The 21065-nt window shown below is 32.3% G+C and overlaps 2 protein-coding genes across 2 annotated transcripts in view; one reads left to right on the forward strand and one right to left on the reverse strand.

Annotated features, from left to right (window-relative positions):
• The window catches only part of LOC125071746 (flotillin-2), a 251237-nt gene that overhangs the window by 74035 nt on the left and 156137 nt on the right, over positions 1-21065 (reverse strand). The window lies entirely within an intron of this gene.
• Positions 92-13842, forward strand: LOC125071738 (glucose dehydrogenase [FAD, quinone]). Its single transcript, XM_047682092.1, has 4 exons — positions 92-227; positions 11197-11556; positions 11975-12225; positions 12392-13842. The coding sequence occupies exons 2-4, from the start codon at positions 11213-11215 to the stop codon at positions 13756-13758; spliced, it is 1962 nt and encodes a 653-aa protein (XP_047538048.1). The 5' UTR covers positions 92-227; positions 11197-11212; the 3' UTR covers positions 13759-13842.

Consider the following 21065-nt stretch of genomic DNA (forward strand, 5'->3'; position numbering starts at 1 on the left):
ACCTTACTTTTTTGTTATAGTAAAGATACCATTACCAAATGACTTTAGTTTCTTGCGTTAACATTGACCTCTCACTTACCCTGCTGGCTCTGGCTCCAGTGCCATACGGACGCGTGAGTTGCGCGCGCGCAGATTGCACTGTTGTATAACGAGAGACTGTCGCCAGTGTTGTGATTTGTGTTTTTTTTTAAAGTGATTGTGAAACATTGTTATTTACTGTGAATCAGGTAATAGTTTTGCAAAACACATCGCGACATTTAATATTTATTTTAATAAATTCTATATGCTTACAAATAAAATTTAAATTTATTGAGAAATGTCGCATCAAACACTTAATTACATATTATTTTACAAAATACATTTTAAATTGATTTTGAATTACCAATATTTCTAGTTCTATGTGAGTTTTAAATAGAGCAAAGTTTTTTCCTTTAAACGTGAGTAAAAACTGAATTATTCTCAGGCTCTGTTGTGTTATCTGTGTTGCAATATTCGGCCTACATTCAATACAATACAAATAGCTTTTTAATTATTTAAAAAATATATATCTATAGTTTATTTATTTATTCTTTATTACACACCAATAGGTAAACTAATATCACATTCGAATTAACAAAAGTTCCGAGAGGTGCAACAGATGACCTTATCGCTAAGGCAGCGATCTCTTCCAGGCAAGCTTTGGACAGAGGACTGGTTGTAAAATACACGTGGGAAGCGATACAATTACCATAAATTGCGAATTAGTAATATACTGCACATTAAAGAACCAGCTTCTAGTTAACGGGAACATCAAATAGTTAACAATATTTAATATAGTTTACAATATTTATATTTTCCAGTTTTATTACAACCATCCATCATCTTCCGATTTTCAACCCAGATTAACAACTTCCATGTCAAATGCAAAAAATATTATTTTTCTGCTTTTATTTGTCAAATATGTATTATGTATATTTAAATGTCAAACCAAATGGACTATTTATTTATTATTTTAAATTGAAAAAAAAAATCAAAATAATACAAACAAATATACAAACTTTAATGATTATTTATAAATATTCTATATAAAATAATTTATAGGCTTACAATATATAATACAATAATACAGAATACACACACATACACAACTATAAATATAAATAATTACGTACATAAAGAACTGCGTATAACAGAAAGCGTGTAAGCTTATATAAATAAAATACATACATGTATAAAATATACATATTGCAATAATATGATAAAAAAAGTAATTCGTGTTTACAATTCATCTCCTGTTCGGTGGTGAAGAATAACACTGAGACGTGACGTAACCTGCGTCAATTGGAAGTTCGGATTTATGCATCACTAAACCACAGTTTAGCAGCGCGTTGGAAGATCCAAGTTATAATTTACGAGGGCGCTATCTAGTTTCTTCTAGTTATTTTTTTAATTTAATTGAACCTGTTAGTGCTGTGGGTCAAATCTTGCAACTGAATTTTACACCAGTTCAACCGAACCGATTGACTTTAAATAATGCGTTTTTTTTTTTTGGTGCTGGTGACAATCTATCCAGTCTATTAGATTAAAGATACAATTTTCATGCAATATAAATATTATGTACAAAACAAATAAGTATATCGATAAAAGTTAGTATTAGATTGGCTATGTTACAGTTATTAACGACCGACTGGAGCGAAAGTAACATATCAATTACTACATTTCCAAATTTAAATTTACTTAAAAACTTTTAGAGCTTTGTGCAAGCCCTACCACCAAGTGAAGTTTTTAAGTTTTCAAGTGAAGTATTATGTACAAAGGAATTTATTTATTTATTTATATTTATATGTTCGTAACTTTTTTTATGAACCAATCTTGATTATTATTTTAGTTCAGAATATCTCCAAAGTGGTGGTCATTCATTGTTATAGAAAATTATTATTTATAATTTTAAAAAATATATACACAAATATAATTATATACTGCTACAAAATTAATTGGCTACATCAATATTAATTCTTTATAATTAATTTATTGTTATTACACAAGATACGTTATGCATGACATTGACCTGAGAAAAAGAACGGACTATTTTTATGGATCACAACGGCGGTGTTGTGAATATTAATCACACCGTATGTCTGCTTGCCATCTCTATATACATATAAACGAATCCCTATTTCCCTTGGTCACGCCATAACTTGAGGACGACTTCAGTGGTTTCAATCATTTTCTTGTAAAGATTTCAAATATATATACAATACATTTTCATCAATCGGTAAAAATTAATATAATATCTACAAAATCGATTTTAAATAGATACAAATCGATAGATCGATTTTTATTCTGTGCTCTTACACCAAAGTTAAACTGTCACTAAATTCCTCAACTACATATGTTGATAATATTTAACGTCATATAATCCTAGTAATCATAAAAATATTTTAGTATCACTTTAAATTGAAAAAAAAAAATGAAATTATATTTCTAAATGCAATTTACAAAAGTACTTAAGGCGGAATAAACTGCTTATATGTTTTTTTGTCGTCTAAAGGTTATGGTCACCTCATCTAAGTTTTTGTTCAAACAATAATGGTATTAAAGTGTTGAAGTTATAATGCTACAGTTTTAAATCAATTTATCAAAAAACCTCAAAACTTTCTTTTACAATATTTGCTCTAAATCGTTAGTTTTCACGTAATCAAATTATTTCAATATTATATTTACAATGAGCTTTGTGCCATTTAGTCTATATAAGTATTATTTATATTATTTATTTATAGAATATCACACTGCAAAAGAACAGAAATGAACGATCAATTTTTAAAATATTGGTGTGCGTGACAGGTACTTATGATACTCACCAAACATCATACTACTTTCCTAGCGTGCGTGTATTAGTGTCCAACCGTTGGCCATTATTTTACGACGCGATTTCAGCTTGGGCAGTCTATCTAGATATATGTATAAATAATCAAAGAATTATCGGGTACTCTACCCTCAAACAGCAAAACCATTAAAAAGTCATTTATCTGAGGTCGTGCAGTGTGTGTTGCATAAAAACAGGATTTGGCTGACCGACTGACGCAAATCGTCTTTAGGAATGCTTTTGCATACGGGTGGTCGAGGCGCTTACGTGCTCGATGCAGAAGTTTATAAAAAAATGCTTTAACCGAAGTTGATACTCTTCAAGAAGTCATGTCGTTCCTATTTTATAAGAGTTCCTTATCGCACCAATGCTTTCTCTAGTCCAAAATATGTGTGTGTGTTTACAAGCCCATGTCTATGTATGGGTGTAGTGCTTCAGTTTTGACGTGCATCGTGCGCGTCTTATGTATTTTATCCTATTTCCTTTTTTATTTCATATATAGTGAAAGTGAAAGTGAATTTATTTTACTTTAAAAACTTCGACCTACATTCTAAAGACTTTATATATAGCGTATTGGTAACACTGATCGACCTTGAACGCTATATCTCATGCATAAAGAAAACATAATTACAGTAAAACTAGACGGCGTATTATGCAAGAATGCGGGCTCATTCATTTCTGAACGAATGTTTAATAAAGTTTATTTAACAATCTTTTTAACATCACCTGCTTATAACTGCGTCAAATCTTCGAAATAATTTTAAGTTTATTTAATTTTAAATTCTACCCAACCTATCGAGCTAAAAAATATAAAGACCTTTCGTGAAAGCGCAATGTTAGTATTCATTATAAATTGTTTAAATTAATGATTGTTTTAATTTAAGAAGGTGCTAAGTAAACTTATTTATAAGTGCTATATTTATAGCCTACTAGTTACCTAGTGTTTTAGGAGTTGGTCGTCAGGTGTAAGACATAAAATTTTAAGCTAGCTTCATATCAATTTTCTTTGAATTCGGTTCAGTGAAAGACCGTGGCCGTGAAAGGGCAACAGAAAACCTAAAGCGTGAAGGGATGTGATTGAAAAAAAAAACAATAACGTATTACAAATAGTACACATTACTCCAGCAAGGTGTGAAGCTTGTGCCAGGAGTGGGCACAATAACAGCTCATAATCGAACCTGCGACGTTCACATTGTTCCAACTAGATCGCAGAAGAGTTGATAAACATTGTATTCGACTCCAAGATCAACAAAATACCAACGAAGGCAACTAGAACACAACTAAAATAAGTCGTGAAAAGGATCGCACATCGAAAACAAAAATCAATTGAAATAACACAATGATACAACCAATGTACGGACAATACGTCAACATAATAAACAGTTTAAGTTGAAGTAAACTTGGAATAAATGTAGGGCTCTATGCGAGCCCGTCTGGATCGGTACCACTACACACACTACACCACTAGATACAATACACCACTACACACACTACACCACTACACACGCATCATACATATATATATACAGTTATCGACTAATAGTAATATTTAGTATTTTTGTGTCCTATTTTCAAGGGTGAGTGAACCAGAACTACACGGAACCATCTGATGGTAGATGGTGGTGACCACCTACCATCAGATGGCTAATTTACTAGTAAGCCAAACTAAAATATAACATATATTACATAAAGTAAATTGATTTAAACTTATTGATATGATTGATAAAAACAAACGCCACACCGTCAAAAGCGCTACTTATTATGATTTACGTAAATAAGTGAAGGTAAAATTCAAAGATCAAGTTAGGTGCAATATGATGCGGGAACAATATATAACAAATTCAGTGTTAAATATATGGTAGCTTTACATTTAGTTGAACACTAACATGACGGTTCAAAAATGATCTTATTAGCCTACACGATAAAGAATATTTTCGTTTGATTTGATATACATATACGAATTACATAAAAGGCGGCCTAGTAGTACCTTATGGTAAGTCCAATCTACAATATATTAGTTTGGTAAAGTAAGCATTCAACTCAAATACACGCACACATGCAACTGAGATTACCAAAACCTCGAATACATGAGACAATTCGGTACGTTTCCGCATAATGTTTCCGACGGGATATGCCACGGCTAGTTCAATAATAACGTTGTTTGTAGTAACATCTATACTAATATTTTAAATGCGAAAGTAACTTTGCGTGACTGTCTGTCTCTTTCATGTCCAAGCCACCACTGAAAAAAACTAAGACCTGGAAAACCCCAGTCGAGTATCGGTTATTAACCGATAGTTGGAAGACTATGAATAAAAACATGATAAATAAGTGTAAATTAAGACGTTTACTATAAATTATATACTGATTCAGTAATTTTTACTTATGTAATATCATCGAATAAAACATAAGCCGATAATTGAAAGAGTATGTAATAAGAAAGCGTGTCAAGAACGCAATCCTTCTGATCCTTAGTTCACGGAACTATTTCGCAACCCGCAGGCTTAAATTTATAGAAAATCTTTATACGTTACGATCATACATTCAACGAATATTGGCAAATTACAATATATAAAATACGTATCCATATATAAAATGAAAAGATGATTTCTTTTATGTCTAAATGAAAAAACTACTAAGCAAATATATATAAAACTTATACCAATAAGTTAATAACATGGCAGACAACACTTGCCGAGAGTTTTGCTCGTGTGTAATAAAATATTAAGCGTATTGATTCCGTATCTTTTTTTTTTAAATTGCTATGCAATATTTCTTTATTGAATGCAATTTTGCTCCTGCCTTTAGACTCCCAGTGTGTGTGTGTTTAAAGTGTGTTTAAATGTGTTCATGCGCAAGTGAGGTACCAGATTTCAACAATTGCCAATATCTACTCCAAATCAACAAACAGAAGCAAAATTAATGGTAGAATCTCCGATGAGTGGGTACCACTTAATATGATGCGACTACGAACAAGCCCATTAGGTACATTGAAATTACTACTATAATTGCGTCTAGCCCAGTTGATAGACCACGTGGTTGTGAGATGAAAATCTAGGTTCCCGGATTTAAATCTGGGCAAGCACGACTAAATTTTCACATGGTTACAATGTGTTCATAATTCATCTCGTGATAAAAATATCGGGAAAAATAAAAAACTTGAATGTGTCAGACGAAATTCTATCACATATGTATCTAACCCGTATTCGAGCATCGTCCTGGAACGCAGACCCTCTTAAGTGGAATCGAGGCCTTATAATTAAACCAAAACAGTCAATATTACCCTCCGCCCGTTCGTGCGTAACTTCGTAAACACGGACGAAAGTGTATTCGTATTTGTCTTATCATATTGATATTTATAAAGCATGTTTGACGGGTAATTTAAATTTGATTATTCAAATTGAGTACTCGTAAGCCGATTTGATAATTTTATAATAATCTATATTAATATTATAAAGAGTTAAAATTGGTTTGTTTGTATGTAGTATGTATCTATTCTCTAAAATAAATCCAGATGGAAAGAAATAAGGAATATTCAAATGATATCATTTTCTTTACTAACAAATTACACTACCAAAATCAAAAACAAAATATACTTTATTTAAATAAGCTTTTACAAGCACCTTTAAATCGTCGCTTAACAAACTATATTGAGTGAAGCTACCAACGGTTCTGAATGTAGATTCCACTGAGAATCCTTTCTCAACCTTTAAAAATACAGTCATTTTAGTTAAATACAATTATATATGTATGTAATATATCCTGCCTGGAAGTCAACAAGTATTAACTCCATCGGGCTAGTAGGGATATATATTAAATGAATATTATGTTAAGCTGTATAGTAGGTACATTAAGAAATATATTTATTAATGGTATCTATTATATGTTTCAGGAGCATGTCTTAGTGGGAACCATAAACAGTTGTTCATATATACACATCTGTAAAATTTAATAAAATAGTTTAATTAATCAAAAGGGGTCAATGAACCAGTGTAATTAAAGGCACAGGTGACATCTTAGATCCTGCGGTTATGCACTAACCACAAAAACTATGATTTGATTAATAATATTTCTAGCAATGCCAATGTGCATATAAACGAAAGATATTCATTACCATTATACGGACCAATTGCTCACTTACCTTCATACATTATTTATACTTTAACTCGGAGACAAATCAACAAAGATTTTATTGTTTAGAGTTTTTTTTTATATATATACAAATTTGCTAGTCGTTGGTAACAAATGCCTATCCAAATTGGCACGGTAAGAAAATTCTTTACGTATTGCTACTTAGCAGTAGAATATATAATAAGTGGTACCCGGAGGGGCTTGCGCAAAACTTTACCGATTACCAACATGTATAATTTAATAATATAATAATATATTAAAACACTCGCATCGTTTTGTATTACGAATACTTATTTTGTAAACATTATTGTGCAAATTATCTATCTATTATAAGTACATAAGTACATCTGCTTTCTTGCTACACTACATTGTATACAAAGTGTTGATTGATAAACTAAAGTTGTATGAATTACAATGAATACAGACTGGTACAAATATTTGGTAAGTATTGGGTAACTTATCGGTTTTGTAACGTCGCTGCTGTATATATGTATAAGCCTAGCCAATTACGTGTCATAAATTTTATCACTCCAAGGAGATCAAAGCGGATTATAAAAACACAATTACTAATTTATTAACGTAATGACGGGTATTTAAAGAGTTTTAATAGGTACATAAAATAGGCAGAGAAAAATAATTAGGCGTCATATACCGGTATCATATTTTTAAATATAACATTATTTTTATGATTTAGGTAGACGGACGCGCAAATGCATAAATCGCCACCAACATCGGAAATTAAGATGTTATGCCCTTGTGTATACTACCTACTTATATTCCCTACTGATATCAAATAAATATATCATTTAAATACCTCAAAAAATATCAGAAGCATATATAATTATTAAATCATTAAATATATATTGAACCAGGAACAGATTTTTTTAAAACAAGGTCATACCCATTTTTTAATAGCCAAATTATAAATATTTACAGTTCAACGAATTTATTTTTATAAGAAAATCGAATTTAACAAAATATTACAGGTTGTATATTAAATTTTGGTAATCGAAAGATTTTAGAAATAAAAGCACAGCTTTATTTCGAAAGGGTCGGCTAAAATAATCTCGCCTTTAAAAAAAAACAACGACTTTTGAATATCGAGTAAAATACAACCAAAATCGTGAACTCCTTCTATTTTAAAGTCGTTAATACCATGAAAATGACGTGCGTGTCATTGGCGTGAACCTGATTACTTAATAAATTATAAAATTTTGTTTGTTCAAAGATATTAAAAAAAAATACGTATGATATCTTTATGCACTTACAAAATGTGGTCTAGTGTCTATAAAAGTAATCTCTATGGTAATTATTATTCAATTAGGAAAGAAACAATTAGCGTATTCTAATGCCGCTACTTATTGAGCACAGACATAGTCGTCAGTCAACACTAAGCGATGTTGCAAAAATTCATTGGAAACATAGAAAAGGTTTAAGAATTCTCGACTAAATAACACTTACGAACTTACAAGAGTGAAAGTAACTCAAGGCCACTGTCAGAAGTACACATCGACGCCATTAATTATGACATCGACGCGATTACGGTATTGGACTTTATATGTATAACGAGATTATTTGAGAAATACAAATCATTTCAATCATTCATGACATAAAAATATATATAATTAGAGACATCGATGCATTGACTGGAACATAAATACCACTGACTTTGCACTAGCCCCTCTGGGTAGGTACCACCCTCTCATCAGATATTCTTCCGATAAACACTAGTACTAGCACTAGTACTAGTATTAGGTTTGAAGGATGATTTCGCCTAATTATATTATAAAAAGAAAAATATATTTATAAATAGGGTATATAAAAGGGGTAAGGATTATTTAAGTATAATATTACTATACTAAAGTTAAGAATTATTTTGTTCTGTCATTCCGGTTAACGCAACATGGAGATTGCGCTGCAAATGTTAATTAAAATCAAAAATTCTCTTCTTGTGAAAATAATGTTTTCTGCTATAGTAAAAATTCCACAAGCATGTTAGGCATATATCAGAATTAACTCCAATCCATAAACATTTCCTCTAAAATATTTCTAATATAGCCGGGCAGATAAAGCTTAAAGACAAATTTCACCTTTTTGGGATTGGGATCTTTGACTTCTTAGAAGAGGTAAGTGTCAAAGCGGTGCCATAAAAGGCACGTGTGAAATGGCATCTCAGACAAATAAAGGGAATTGACAACAATTTAGAAAAGGATCTTCATTTCTAACAAGGCTATGAAAATAAAAGCTCTAACATCGGGCTGGTGTTTGACTGCTTTACCACATCAGGAGATCCTGACTGTGACAGATTAAAAAAACTACAATAATAAAATTTTATTGACAGGACAACAGTCACAGTAAAACATATATACAGAACGGGACGGATCGCTAGTGCTAGATCGAAGGGTGCAGTTTATTTATAAAGAAAACTGATTTGATATGTGCGTAGAGTATAAATATAATTGATACTCTACGCACTCTGGAATAATATAGCTTTATATCTGTCTGTCTATTTATATCTTTTTTTTTAGAATTGGATTATTATCGGAAGATTACCCCCTACAATGCCCTACATACAATCAAACAAATTAACCTCTTTATAATATTGTTATAGATTAGCTATCTAGATTATATATTTAGGGTATTATCGTTCTTTCTATTCATGAAAACTGTAATCGAAACAGTGGTTTAAAAGAAGATATAGAAGAGCGATTAGGAAACCTTAGGACTGAATAAATTGTTCATTTACAACGGTATATTCACACACACATGCACATATACTAACGTAAATATATCAATATACATACATAAATACAGGTGCTTAAGTGCGTTTATATAAAAAAAATATAAATATTTGAAGTTATATGTGTTAAGTCATGAATTCCATCTAATTTGCTGTCATGTGTGTCGCAGTGGTATTTTATTAACGATTCCACAAAAATATCGCTACAGTAGAAGTGATATAAGATTTATTGCTTACAAAATTTCTATAATCATAGGAAATTTCAATCAATTAATAACAGTGAAACAGTAAACGCTCCCTTTGGCCTGTATTCGGCATTGCTCTGGCGACATTTAGCGGTTTTTATATAATTAAGACAAGGAATGCCGTTCGGAAAGAAACTCGAGGATACGAGTAAAGGCCACGCTTTCGGTTTTGCACGCAATTTTAACTTATTGTTGAGTTTAAATGCACAGCAATTTATTATTTTTAATTGCGTGATTTTCAGTATTACGTATATACAATAAAAAAACTAATTTAACCATCAATCTTTTGTTTTTCCGTCTATCACAATCTAATTCCACTAAAGCAGTTGAAATTCGGTACACATATAAGTCAAAGGCAAAAATCTTTCTTCAATTTAAAAGGATTACTGTTACGTTCTCCCAGGTATCATATATTCAAACGCCAAACAGCAATACTTGGTATTGCCGTGTTTCAGAATAAAAAGTGCATCAAGTACTGCAATACTTTACTGGTGTTATTTAATGTTGTGTTCAATTTAAATAGTGTGTGAGGTATGTATGTAACTACAGGCACAAAGGACATAACATCTTAGTCTCCAATTTTTTTAGCATATTTCAAGAATGTCTATGGTCTGTGGTGATCACTTAGCTGTCTTAGTTCTAGTTGTCCTTATCACACATTTCTGCTAACCTACGATGCGTGAACGAGACAAATAATAGCGTTACATCATTCTTATTCATAAGTAAAGGAAGCCCATTTTATAAGTATACTACTTAGTCACTTCAATGCAAGGAGGTTTATATAACTTTTAGGTATGCATACGTATAAAAGCGTTACGTAGTTTGGAGCACTCCATCATCCATAATTTTAATTAAAATATATTTAACGAGATGATTTGCGGCCTGCAATTTATGCAAATAAATTCTCTGATATCTCAGATATAAACAAAAACAGATATCTCTCTAAATAAAAAATAATTAAATAAAAACATAACCTAAGTTATGAGTAAGAGTAACGACATTGGACGAAGCGGAAAAAGGGAGAAGTTTTTATATTATCTGCGATCGTAAGCGATTATTTTTTTCTATTTATAAACTTTCACCATCAACTATAAATACCTTTTAATCGCGAATCAAAACAATGAAAACGCAATAACTAAAAAAAAATTGAACTTTATTTATATTTACACTATTTTAATAAGATATACAGCACTATTCACTATTACAGGTAATTTAATATGTTTAATAAATTCCAGAATTATGAGCTGAAAAATGGCTGTACTAACAACGGTATCAGCGGCCACCAAAGCTGCTCTAACTATAGGCGGGATAAGTAAACTGACATTTATCCCTGCCATGTTGGCAGCGCTGGCATACTTTCACTACGACGTATTCGACCCCGAAAGCCGACCGTTCAACCAAAAATACCTTCGAGAGGAATACGACTTCATCATTGTAGGAGGAGGATCAGCTGGATCTGTTTTAGCAAACAGATTGAGCGAAATTGAGGGGTGGAATGTGTTATTGTTGGAAGCAGGTGGACATGAAACCGACATTAGCGACGTACCCTTGCTCTCTTTGTATCTACATAAAAGCAAATTGGACTGGAAATACCGGTATGTAAAAAATATAAATGGTGATATTTAATATAATCATTTTAATACACTCACATGAAAACCGTCAATATTTCGACTTCATCACCATCATCAGTCTACTATCGTAATAGTCTCTATCGTAATCTACTGCTGGCCCTCCCCAAATTTCAATTTCACATAAATAACGTTTTGATATCCATTATTACTTAACAATTCAATTAAACCGTGACCTAGTGTCTTCAATCCGTGAAGATATGGCAATAAACGCTCTATTTAGTCATCTTTTTCATATAAATGATATTAGATGAATTAATCTGGATGATTAAACGTTGACTATAAATATTCCTCCTCCTGAATGAACCTCCTTTTATAATTTCTCGTGAATTTTCACTATTTTTTTCCTTTTTTCTTAGCTTAAACAACGGCTTTTCTTTTTCAGGACTGAGCCCCAAGACTCCGCTTGCCAAGCCATGGTTGACAAGCGTTGTAGCTGGACAAAAGGCAAGGTACTTGGAGGTTCCTCGGTACTCAATACAATGCTTTATATTCGCGGTAACAAACGGGATTTCGATCATTGGGAATCTTTAGGTAATCCTGGATGGAGCTACAAAGATGTATTGCCTTATTTCAAAAAATCTCAGGATCAACGGAATCCGTACTTGGCTAAGGATAAAAAAATTCATGCAACAGGTAAAAGTTTCTTAACTATTTTATTTTTATTCGATGATTTAGTGAGCAATAGTAACTAAAATTATGCAAAAGTATCATAACTTTTTAATGACTATTTCACAAAGATATAAAAAATAAATAAATAAAAAACACATTCAATACACATTTTTCGACTGTTTCATTTCAGGTGGTTATCTGACAGTGCAAGACGCCCCATATAACACGCCAATTGGAGCTGCATTTTTACAAGCTGGTGAAGAAATGGGTTATGACATCATAGACGTAAACGGAGATCAACAAACTGGTTTCGGTTGGTTTCAATTTACTATGCGGAGAGGAACTCGTTGTTCCGCAGCAAAAGCTTTTCTCAGACCTGTAAGACTACGCCAAAACCTTCATGTTTCCTTATTTTCACACGTCACTAAAGTTTTGATAGATAGAAACAATAAAAGAGCATATGGCGTTGAATTTATAAGGGATACCACTAAGCAAGTTATATATGCCAAACGAGAGGTTATCTTGGCTGCTGGTGCCATTGCGTCTCCTCAATTACTCATGCTCTCTGGCGTTGGTCCAGCAAAACATTTAGAAGAAGTTGGAATTGAAGTGGTCTACGATTCGCCTGGAGTAGGTAGAAATTTGCAAGATCACATTGCTGTTGGTGGAATAGTTTTCCAAATTGACTACCCCATAAGTTTAGTTATGAACAGACTTGTTAACATTAATTCTGCTTTGCGCTATGCTGTGACAGAAGACGGACCATTAACTTCAAGTATCGGTTTAGAAGTGGTAGCTTTCATAAACACGAAGTATGCGAATTCAACTGACGACTGGCCAGATATAGAGTTTATGATGACGTCAGCATCCATTCCGTCCGATGGTGGCACCCAAGTAAAAAGAGCTCATAGTATCACGGACGAATTTTACGACCAAGTATTTGGACATTTAACAAACAAAGATGTTTTCGGTATATTTCCTATGATGCTTCGACCAAAAAGTCGTGGATTTATCAAGTTAAGATCGAAAAATCCTTTAGACTATCCTATTATGATTCATAACTATTTAACACACCCTGATGACATCGGAGTTTTAAGAGAGGGTGTTAAAGCAGCTGTCGCTACGGCAGAGACTAAGGCTATGAAGCGTTTGGGCGCTAGATATAACAGCAATCCCGTGCCAAATTGCAAACACCTACCGCTTTATACTGATGAATATTGGGACTGTTACATAAGGCAGTATACCATGACAATTTATCACCTTTCCTGTACTGCAAAGATGGGACCAACAAGTGATCCGATGGCTGTGGTAGATCCACAGCTGCGAGTGTATGGAATAGAGGGACTCCGCGTTATAGACGCTAGTATTATGCCCACTGTCTCGAATGGCAATATCAATGCCCCTGTAATAATGATAGCTGAGAAAGGCAGCGACATGATAAAAGAAACCTGGCTGCCACAGAATCCAAAGAGGAAGCGGAGGTCGTTAAAATGTTCAAATTTTGAACGGATTTTGAAAAGAGGTCGCTTGAGTCCTCAGTGTGATATCGAAAGATGATATTGGTGTTGGTTAGCTAGTTATTTTAATAAAGCCATGTACAAAACGACAATAATAGACTATGTAATGTTAAGAATCATCAGACACTGCTTCCATAGAATATCTCGTAATTGTAACTTTTCTAGTCGTCTTTTTTGACAAATATATTCAATGCAATAAGCCCTTAACGTATACATCACGCTAGTATAGTACAACAATTTTCCTAGAATAGAACGTACTAATTAATTGGTTTGGATTTTTATTGTCATAAATTTGTGTTTATTATTATAAGGACTGATTGCTGTTAATGTTGACTTCTTATATAGATAGCAAATAAAAATTATTATAAAATTATAACTAATACTTTTTTTTAAATTGAAATTGTAATATTTGTTATTTGGTTTTCTGCATCTGGTTCGAAACAAATATTTCTTATGAAAAAAAAAAAAAAACTGATAATAACGCCATCTATGTATTTATTCTTAAACTAGGATATTAGAACTGCTATTAAAGTTACGGCTATTGCCATTGCAATATTCCAGTCTCAAAGATTTAACATAGATGGCGCCAAAATTTTATTTTAGACAAATAAAATTTCATAATTGCAAAAGTTTGAACACTAGTGTTAATTTTCATAATATATATTACAAAACCCAACTTATACATAGACGTAATATTACATTCTAGAAAGATCTAAAACGCAGATAAAAACTTGAATTAAGGTATAATGAGAATTATTTCAATACACTTAAATCATTTTAGCTATTATGTTACACTAATCACACAATACGACTGTGCTCTCAGATTATAAGACAAAAGGACAATGGATCGAGGGGAACATTAAAGTGAAAAATCAAAAGCGAATAATACCTCAAACCGTAACAAAACGATGAGTATCTACTTGTAGTTATGTATTAGTTTTTGTTGCTTCACTATAATATTCCGCGCGCTCCATCTACCGTTTGTTTTGTAATATGAGATTGTGCTTATCCTTTGTAAGATGGTTTTTGATCAAACAACTGTATAGAAACTTTAGTATCCGAGTAGAAGCATTACACTTACTTATTGATTGCCAAAAGTCAACTACCGGTTAAAAAGAAAAAATCAGGTAAGATACCTGAGAAGAACCGGCTAAAAAACTCACCTAGTTTTTATTTTAGCACAAATCACTTTAAGGGAAGAAAATGGGTATTACTTCGGTAATTTTATCTGTGTGTAAATAGTTAGTTAGGGTAATTTTTAAAAAAAATATAAGTAATTTTAATATACTAGTCGTGTTCTTATTTCTCTAATATGTATTATTATTGTGTTTACCTTCAGTAAAAAGCCGTCTTATATAACAACCGGAAAAAAATAACACAACGTCGCAACAAACGAAACGACTCTATAATCTCTAAAAACTAAATGTATGACAAATTATTATTTAATCTATTGCATAATAATGACATCCTTGTAAGAAAAACTAACTATCAGACCAAAACGTGTTTAAAAAAATGTATCAATACATACATACATTTGAAGCAGTTTTATGTGCTATAAATTTAAAAAATAAGAGACATGTATTCGATTTAACAAATATAGCAACTCGGAATACATGTTATGCATTACACGTACTGTGCAACAAAAGACACACCATGATCAGTCAAAAAAGCGTCAGCATCTGGTGTATTTTTTAATTGTCTCTTGGTGCACTGCGAACCTAAGTTTAATTTTAAGAAGGCAGATTGATATGGCACGTAATAATAGTAAGTGTAAAGTAGATTCTAAAGTCAATGAAAGCGATACTGTAAGAGATATTAACCACCCCTTACATCATCAATGCAAATTCAACCTTAGGAACTAAAATGTTACGTCCCTTGTCCTAGTTACACACTAACGTGTCAAACCAGAAAATAACACTACTAAGTATTGCCATTTGGCGGTAAAATACAGTTTAGATAGCTCTACGTTCCAATTTAATCCTGACACGAGAATTCGAAAGTGCTTATAAGAGCTTGAACATATTTTATATCGATATTTAATTTATAATTCTCTGTTCAAATCATTGAATATCCCGATATATGCAAGTAGCCTATTCTTACTTAGATTAGATCAACGTCAACGAGAAAGAAATTTTAAAAACTTCAGTAAATTAACACAAAATCTCACCAAGCACCCCAAGGTTGATTAATAAAGATCAAAGTATTCTAACCGCTGAGCCGTCTGATATTATGTAGTAATATAAACAATTAACAATGACCATTATTATATAACAAGAAGAAACGAACGTAAATTGCCCAAAGCATTTAAACTATCATGTAACAGTAACTATACTCGTATAACAATAGAATTTGCAAGTCAAGCTGCAAGTCAATCACAAGCGACCCAAGGGGTCACTGTCGGAAACGTCTATCATGAGAATAAGGTAAGTAGGGAATTGGAAACCACATGTAATTACTTTAATGTCAATAATTTAAACCCAAATGTCATAGGGAGATTTTTTACAACAATTGTACAATTGAATACTTAAAAGCAATGACACAATACTTCGAACCCATAGGAGAAACCTTACCATAAAAGTACTGTTAGCCTAAGACCACAACTCCTTTTTAAGAAGGTTCGAAGTTACTCCACCACGTTACTCAAATGCGGGTTGCAGATTTTCATTCGACACTTGCTTGGTTTCCTTACAATGTGTATCATCACCGTCGATACGAGTTAAATTATAAACACATATTAAACATATAAAAATTCATTGCAACTTAGATAAGTTTTCCGCCAAACAGTAATACTTAGTACTGTCGTGTTCCAGTTTGAAAGGTGAGTGAGCCAGTACGTACCTACAAACACAATGGACATAATATCTTAGCTCCTAAGGTGGTTGTGTATTCGCGATGTATGAAATGTTTAAAATAATTCTTATTGACCTAATGTCTATGGGCGATAGTGGATGGTGGAACTAGATTTAAAAAAAAAATCATTTCTTACCTTGCTATGCATTCGTAAATATTATTATATACGTACAGTACGATTCTCTTCCACAACAGAGCGATATAAAAATAAACCAAAACAAAGTTGGTCACAGAAACTGGTTAGATCAAACTAGGTCAACCAAGAACATTATTAAACCACAGCTGAACCTGCAACTATAACTAGAAGTCAACTAACCACCTCTTACAAAACAAATAACTCAAACATCATAAGAACGATGAAATATCGCTTAAGTATTCATATTTCTGGTTTCGGTTGCTTACAAAACGAACGCACAGGAAACTATTAACACATACGAAAATTTTGTAACAAAGTTTCGTACATAGACCACAAAAATGAATTTCCTATTGAAAATTATGCTACTTTTTTATTTCAATTTTATAGGTGGATTGGCAAATGGGCCATCTGATGATAAGAGATCACCATTGTCAATATATTACAGACATTAGTATTGTAAGACATATTTTCCATCCCTCAGATCGATAATGCAACGATCACTCTTAGAAAACTAAAATATATTATGACAACTATAATATATTATGATAACACTGACTCAATCGACCTTCAAACTGGAACAAAACAGTTTGGTGGTAGAATTTATGATGAGTGGTATCTACTCAGATGGGCTTCCACAAAATCCTACAAACTAGGCGATACAATAAAGACAATGAATAAACGACACGTACAAATTAAAAAATATCTATTGCACAAATTATGACCAGGCACATGGTCATCCCATGTGCCATGCGGCCATGCTAGCATGATGTCTCTTTTCATCACAATTCCGATCCTCATAAAACAGCTTTACTGTCACCTGTGTAGAGGCTTTCAGACGAAGTATCATATTTTTTACAAAAGGTTTTTGAAATTTTATTTCTGTATGTGTCTTATAAAAATACTATAAACTGGTCTAGGTTCGATCTAGTTCTATAACCGATGGTTGCAAGATCAAACCCGAGGTGAGCACCACTGACTTCTGCATGCGCCTAATTAGTATTCTTATATCTATTTCGAGCTAACGGTAAAGAAAAACATCGTGAGGAAACCTGCACGCGGTGGATGAGAATCTACCACGTGTATCCACTAACTCTCAATTTTCACCTCAAAAGGGAGAAGAGGCCTTTGCCTAGCAATGGGACATTAACAGGCTCCTACTCAACTACTGTCTTCAATCTGATTTATAGGTAAGTTGGTACTGAACTTCAGTATTCCTACCCATTAAAGATAATCATATACATCAACGTCTTATGCAGTTTTTGTATTAAAATAAAAACAACTAAATCGCATTCAATAAAAACTTAATTGATCATTATGCCATTTTTATTACGTGTTCGCTGAAATTGTTTTGGTGTCGACACCGTTACTTATTCTGGAGATATGCGAGGCGAATGAAATATTCACAAACATCACACGCACGCATGCAAACACACACATGCAAAAAACTTTTTTTTTTAACATCTTAGTCAGATTTGTAAATTAGTATTAATAATAATATAAATTGATAAAAAAAATACTTATAAAAACATCGCGAAGAACATCGCATGTGTCGACATCACCATCCTATACTGGTGCAGAGTGAATACATCTCAACATACGTTAAACGGGTGCAGCGTTCGCCTAGCAGTTGGACAGATGACGACGACCTTTGAAAAAGACTCGCTTTCAATGAGAGCAATTTCTAGAAAGTTTTTACATAATTTGAACAATTTACTTTAAATTAATAAATAACATTCTCCTTAGCTCTAACCTACTTGTTATTTAAAATTATGTCTCTAACGGTATCCGACGGTAACCTTGATAGCAAAAAAGTGAAAATAAGTAGCAATAATACCACAATAGTTCAACGTTATACGGGCTGTCAACGTGAATTCGTAGTAATCCTGACCTTTTGTTTTGCCTAATAATTATAACCTTATATGTAGAGAAGAACTATTAATTCCTTTCTATTTTAAGGGGGAGGTTTACTCTTTCGTTCTGTGCACTCTCCCCACCACTTACTACCCTTTAATACCACTGTTCCCCTAAAGCCATATAATAAATTTTATCCCTCAAACCTGTCCATATTTTTACATCCAAAATGTTACGATTAAGCTTAACTCCTTTTGCTGGACAGAATCAGTGTTGAACGTTAAAGAGTTTTGAATATTATATAATAATTTATCCAATATGTTTAAATCAAAACGATTTATTTGCAATTTGTTAAAATTGATTAAATCCCTGAACCTAAATATGTAGAGCCGCAAATATATTAACGTAAAAAAAAACCATAAATCTGTAGAATTAATAAATAATTCGAATATATTTTTACAGCTTTTACAGCAATAGTTTTAGTAATACCGTGTGGTTTTCCCACAGCTGGGTTAACGCCCCTCTATTAACTATAGCACAGCAAACTGGGCGATACAATGCAATTGACATTAATCGACAAGTCGATCACAAAGTGGTTTATAATTTACCGCGTAACGTTAATGCGGTACTACACGTTTCACGTCCGAAGGCTCTAATTTATCTAAACCAATTCATAAGCATAATGCGTGATGACGGCGTCCAAGGCAATCTCTGCTAGATGCAGAAAACTCGAACGACTTTCACTTTGCAGATCTGCGCCTGACCATGACAAACGTACATTTTTATGACGATCCAAATAGCCAGTACGAATTATATGACGTAGAACTGACTTACCGAGTGAGTGATGGCCGAAAACTTAACTAGTAGACAAAACGTTCTCTGCCTCGAAACTTACTCGCAATATATTAGTTGAACGACTTGTGTACCTGAAAAAGAAAAAAAATACATTACAATAAATGGATCACACGTGTATGTGTACTTTTACATAGTATACAATTGAAATAAAAAATGAAAGATAATTCCAGGCGCACGATACCTTAAAAAGCTTAATTTAGTTAGCTTAAAAGTATCATATTATGTAAATAATATTTAACGAATGAATATTACATACTATTCATCGCCGATAGTTTGTATCGGGCTCCCAGTGATCGAAATTAAATACTTATTTGTATTTATTTATTTTTACAAAAACAATAGATTTTTTGGTTCCCATTTAAGGAATGGATTATTTTGAATATCATAATTCTCATTAAGAAATAGAAACAATTAAATCACGTATTAATGTATATGAATAGAACTATTCCAACCATAAAGGGGAGAAGCCAAATAAACAATAATTTATAGCAATAAAAAATAACGCGATATTATTGGTATTTTAGCTTCATTAATCTATGATATTCACTTTGGATTTGCGAAAATAATTGCGTTTTGAACGTCGACGAAACTGTTATCAGAATTTTCGAAGTAAAATTAAAGAGGATATAAGTAGTTAAGTGTAATAGTGTTGTATTATAAATAAAGATATATTAATCATAAACTCTTAGTAGTGCACAATATAACTGAGTAATTAGCAAATCGCATGAAATACGTACCTAAATCTAAAGTCTAAGGTTTGTTCCTAAATCTTTATTCCTACTTCGATCGGAATTGCCTATAAATATATATTGTAAACGCTATCGGCATAATCCAAAAAACGAATCGATGCTGATTCTTTCGTACCTAGAGACTCGATGCTAATGTTATTAAATTTAGCAGGCGTAAAATTACCGCTACATTTTACTAATTCATGGATGGTTGAAAAGGAAAGCAACTCAGAGGATAACGAGTTCAGAGATTGTAAACAAAATGACTCCACCAACGAAGCTACGATTGTTGATGCCACAGCTTTATGGCAAAATAAGATGGATCATGCTCATAAGTTTAACAGCCTACGATCCTAAAAAAAAATTAGAAGGTTCTTGTTAATATAAAAAAGAAAACAGTTATATGTATTTAATATTCTTAGCTACCTGTTACAAAAAAATATTTATAATATCAAATAAAAGGTTACTAAGTGAATCACGGCTCCCCCTTATAATGAAATTAGCCTCGCCATAATATTGTACTGCCATTTTTACTAATGAAGAAAGATAGAAAAAGACACGTTTAGACATGATTTTGATATGGAGAAATGTTCCAACAAATTTACCAAATATAATTTTTAACCTTCGTCCTTTATATAAAACTAATTACGACGTATTATCGTATTTGCTCAGTTCTGAAACTTCATTTATAGATACTAAGATATTTCGTTTCATAAGATCGTATAAAATTGTCTAATTTCTCAACATTAACGTTACATAAATCAGATGAAATCAACCTTACAATGCATTCATTATCGAGTTAGTCCATCGAACTTTGTCAAAGCCGACCTTTAAAAAAAACCCACATGATAAAATCAAACAACGCCAAAGAAATATACGACTTGAATTAAACACCATAAAAACCGATATCGCAAATCTAGCACGAAC

Source organism: Vanessa atalanta, chromosome 20 (genome assembly GCF_905147765.1).
Source record: "Vanessa atalanta chromosome 20, ilVanAtal1.2, whole genome shotgun sequence".
Taxonomy (NCBI): domain Eukaryota; kingdom Metazoa; phylum Arthropoda; class Insecta; order Lepidoptera; family Nymphalidae; genus Vanessa; species Vanessa atalanta.

Excerpts from the sequence above, each read along its gene's own strand:
- LOC125071738 (XM_047682092.1), top strand. The coding sequence starts at position 11,213 with ATGGCTGTACTAACAACGGTATCAGCGGCCACCAAAGCTGCTCTAACT. Across the intron at positions 11,557-11,974 it reads AAATTGGACTGGAAATACCG|GACTGAGCCCCAAGACTCCG; the intron begins GTATGTAAAAAA and ends TTTCTTTTTCAG. Across the intron at positions 12,226-12,391 it reads TAAAAAAATTCATGCAACAG|GTGGTTATCTGACAGTGCAA; the intron begins GTAAAAGTTTCT and ends GTTTCATTTCAG.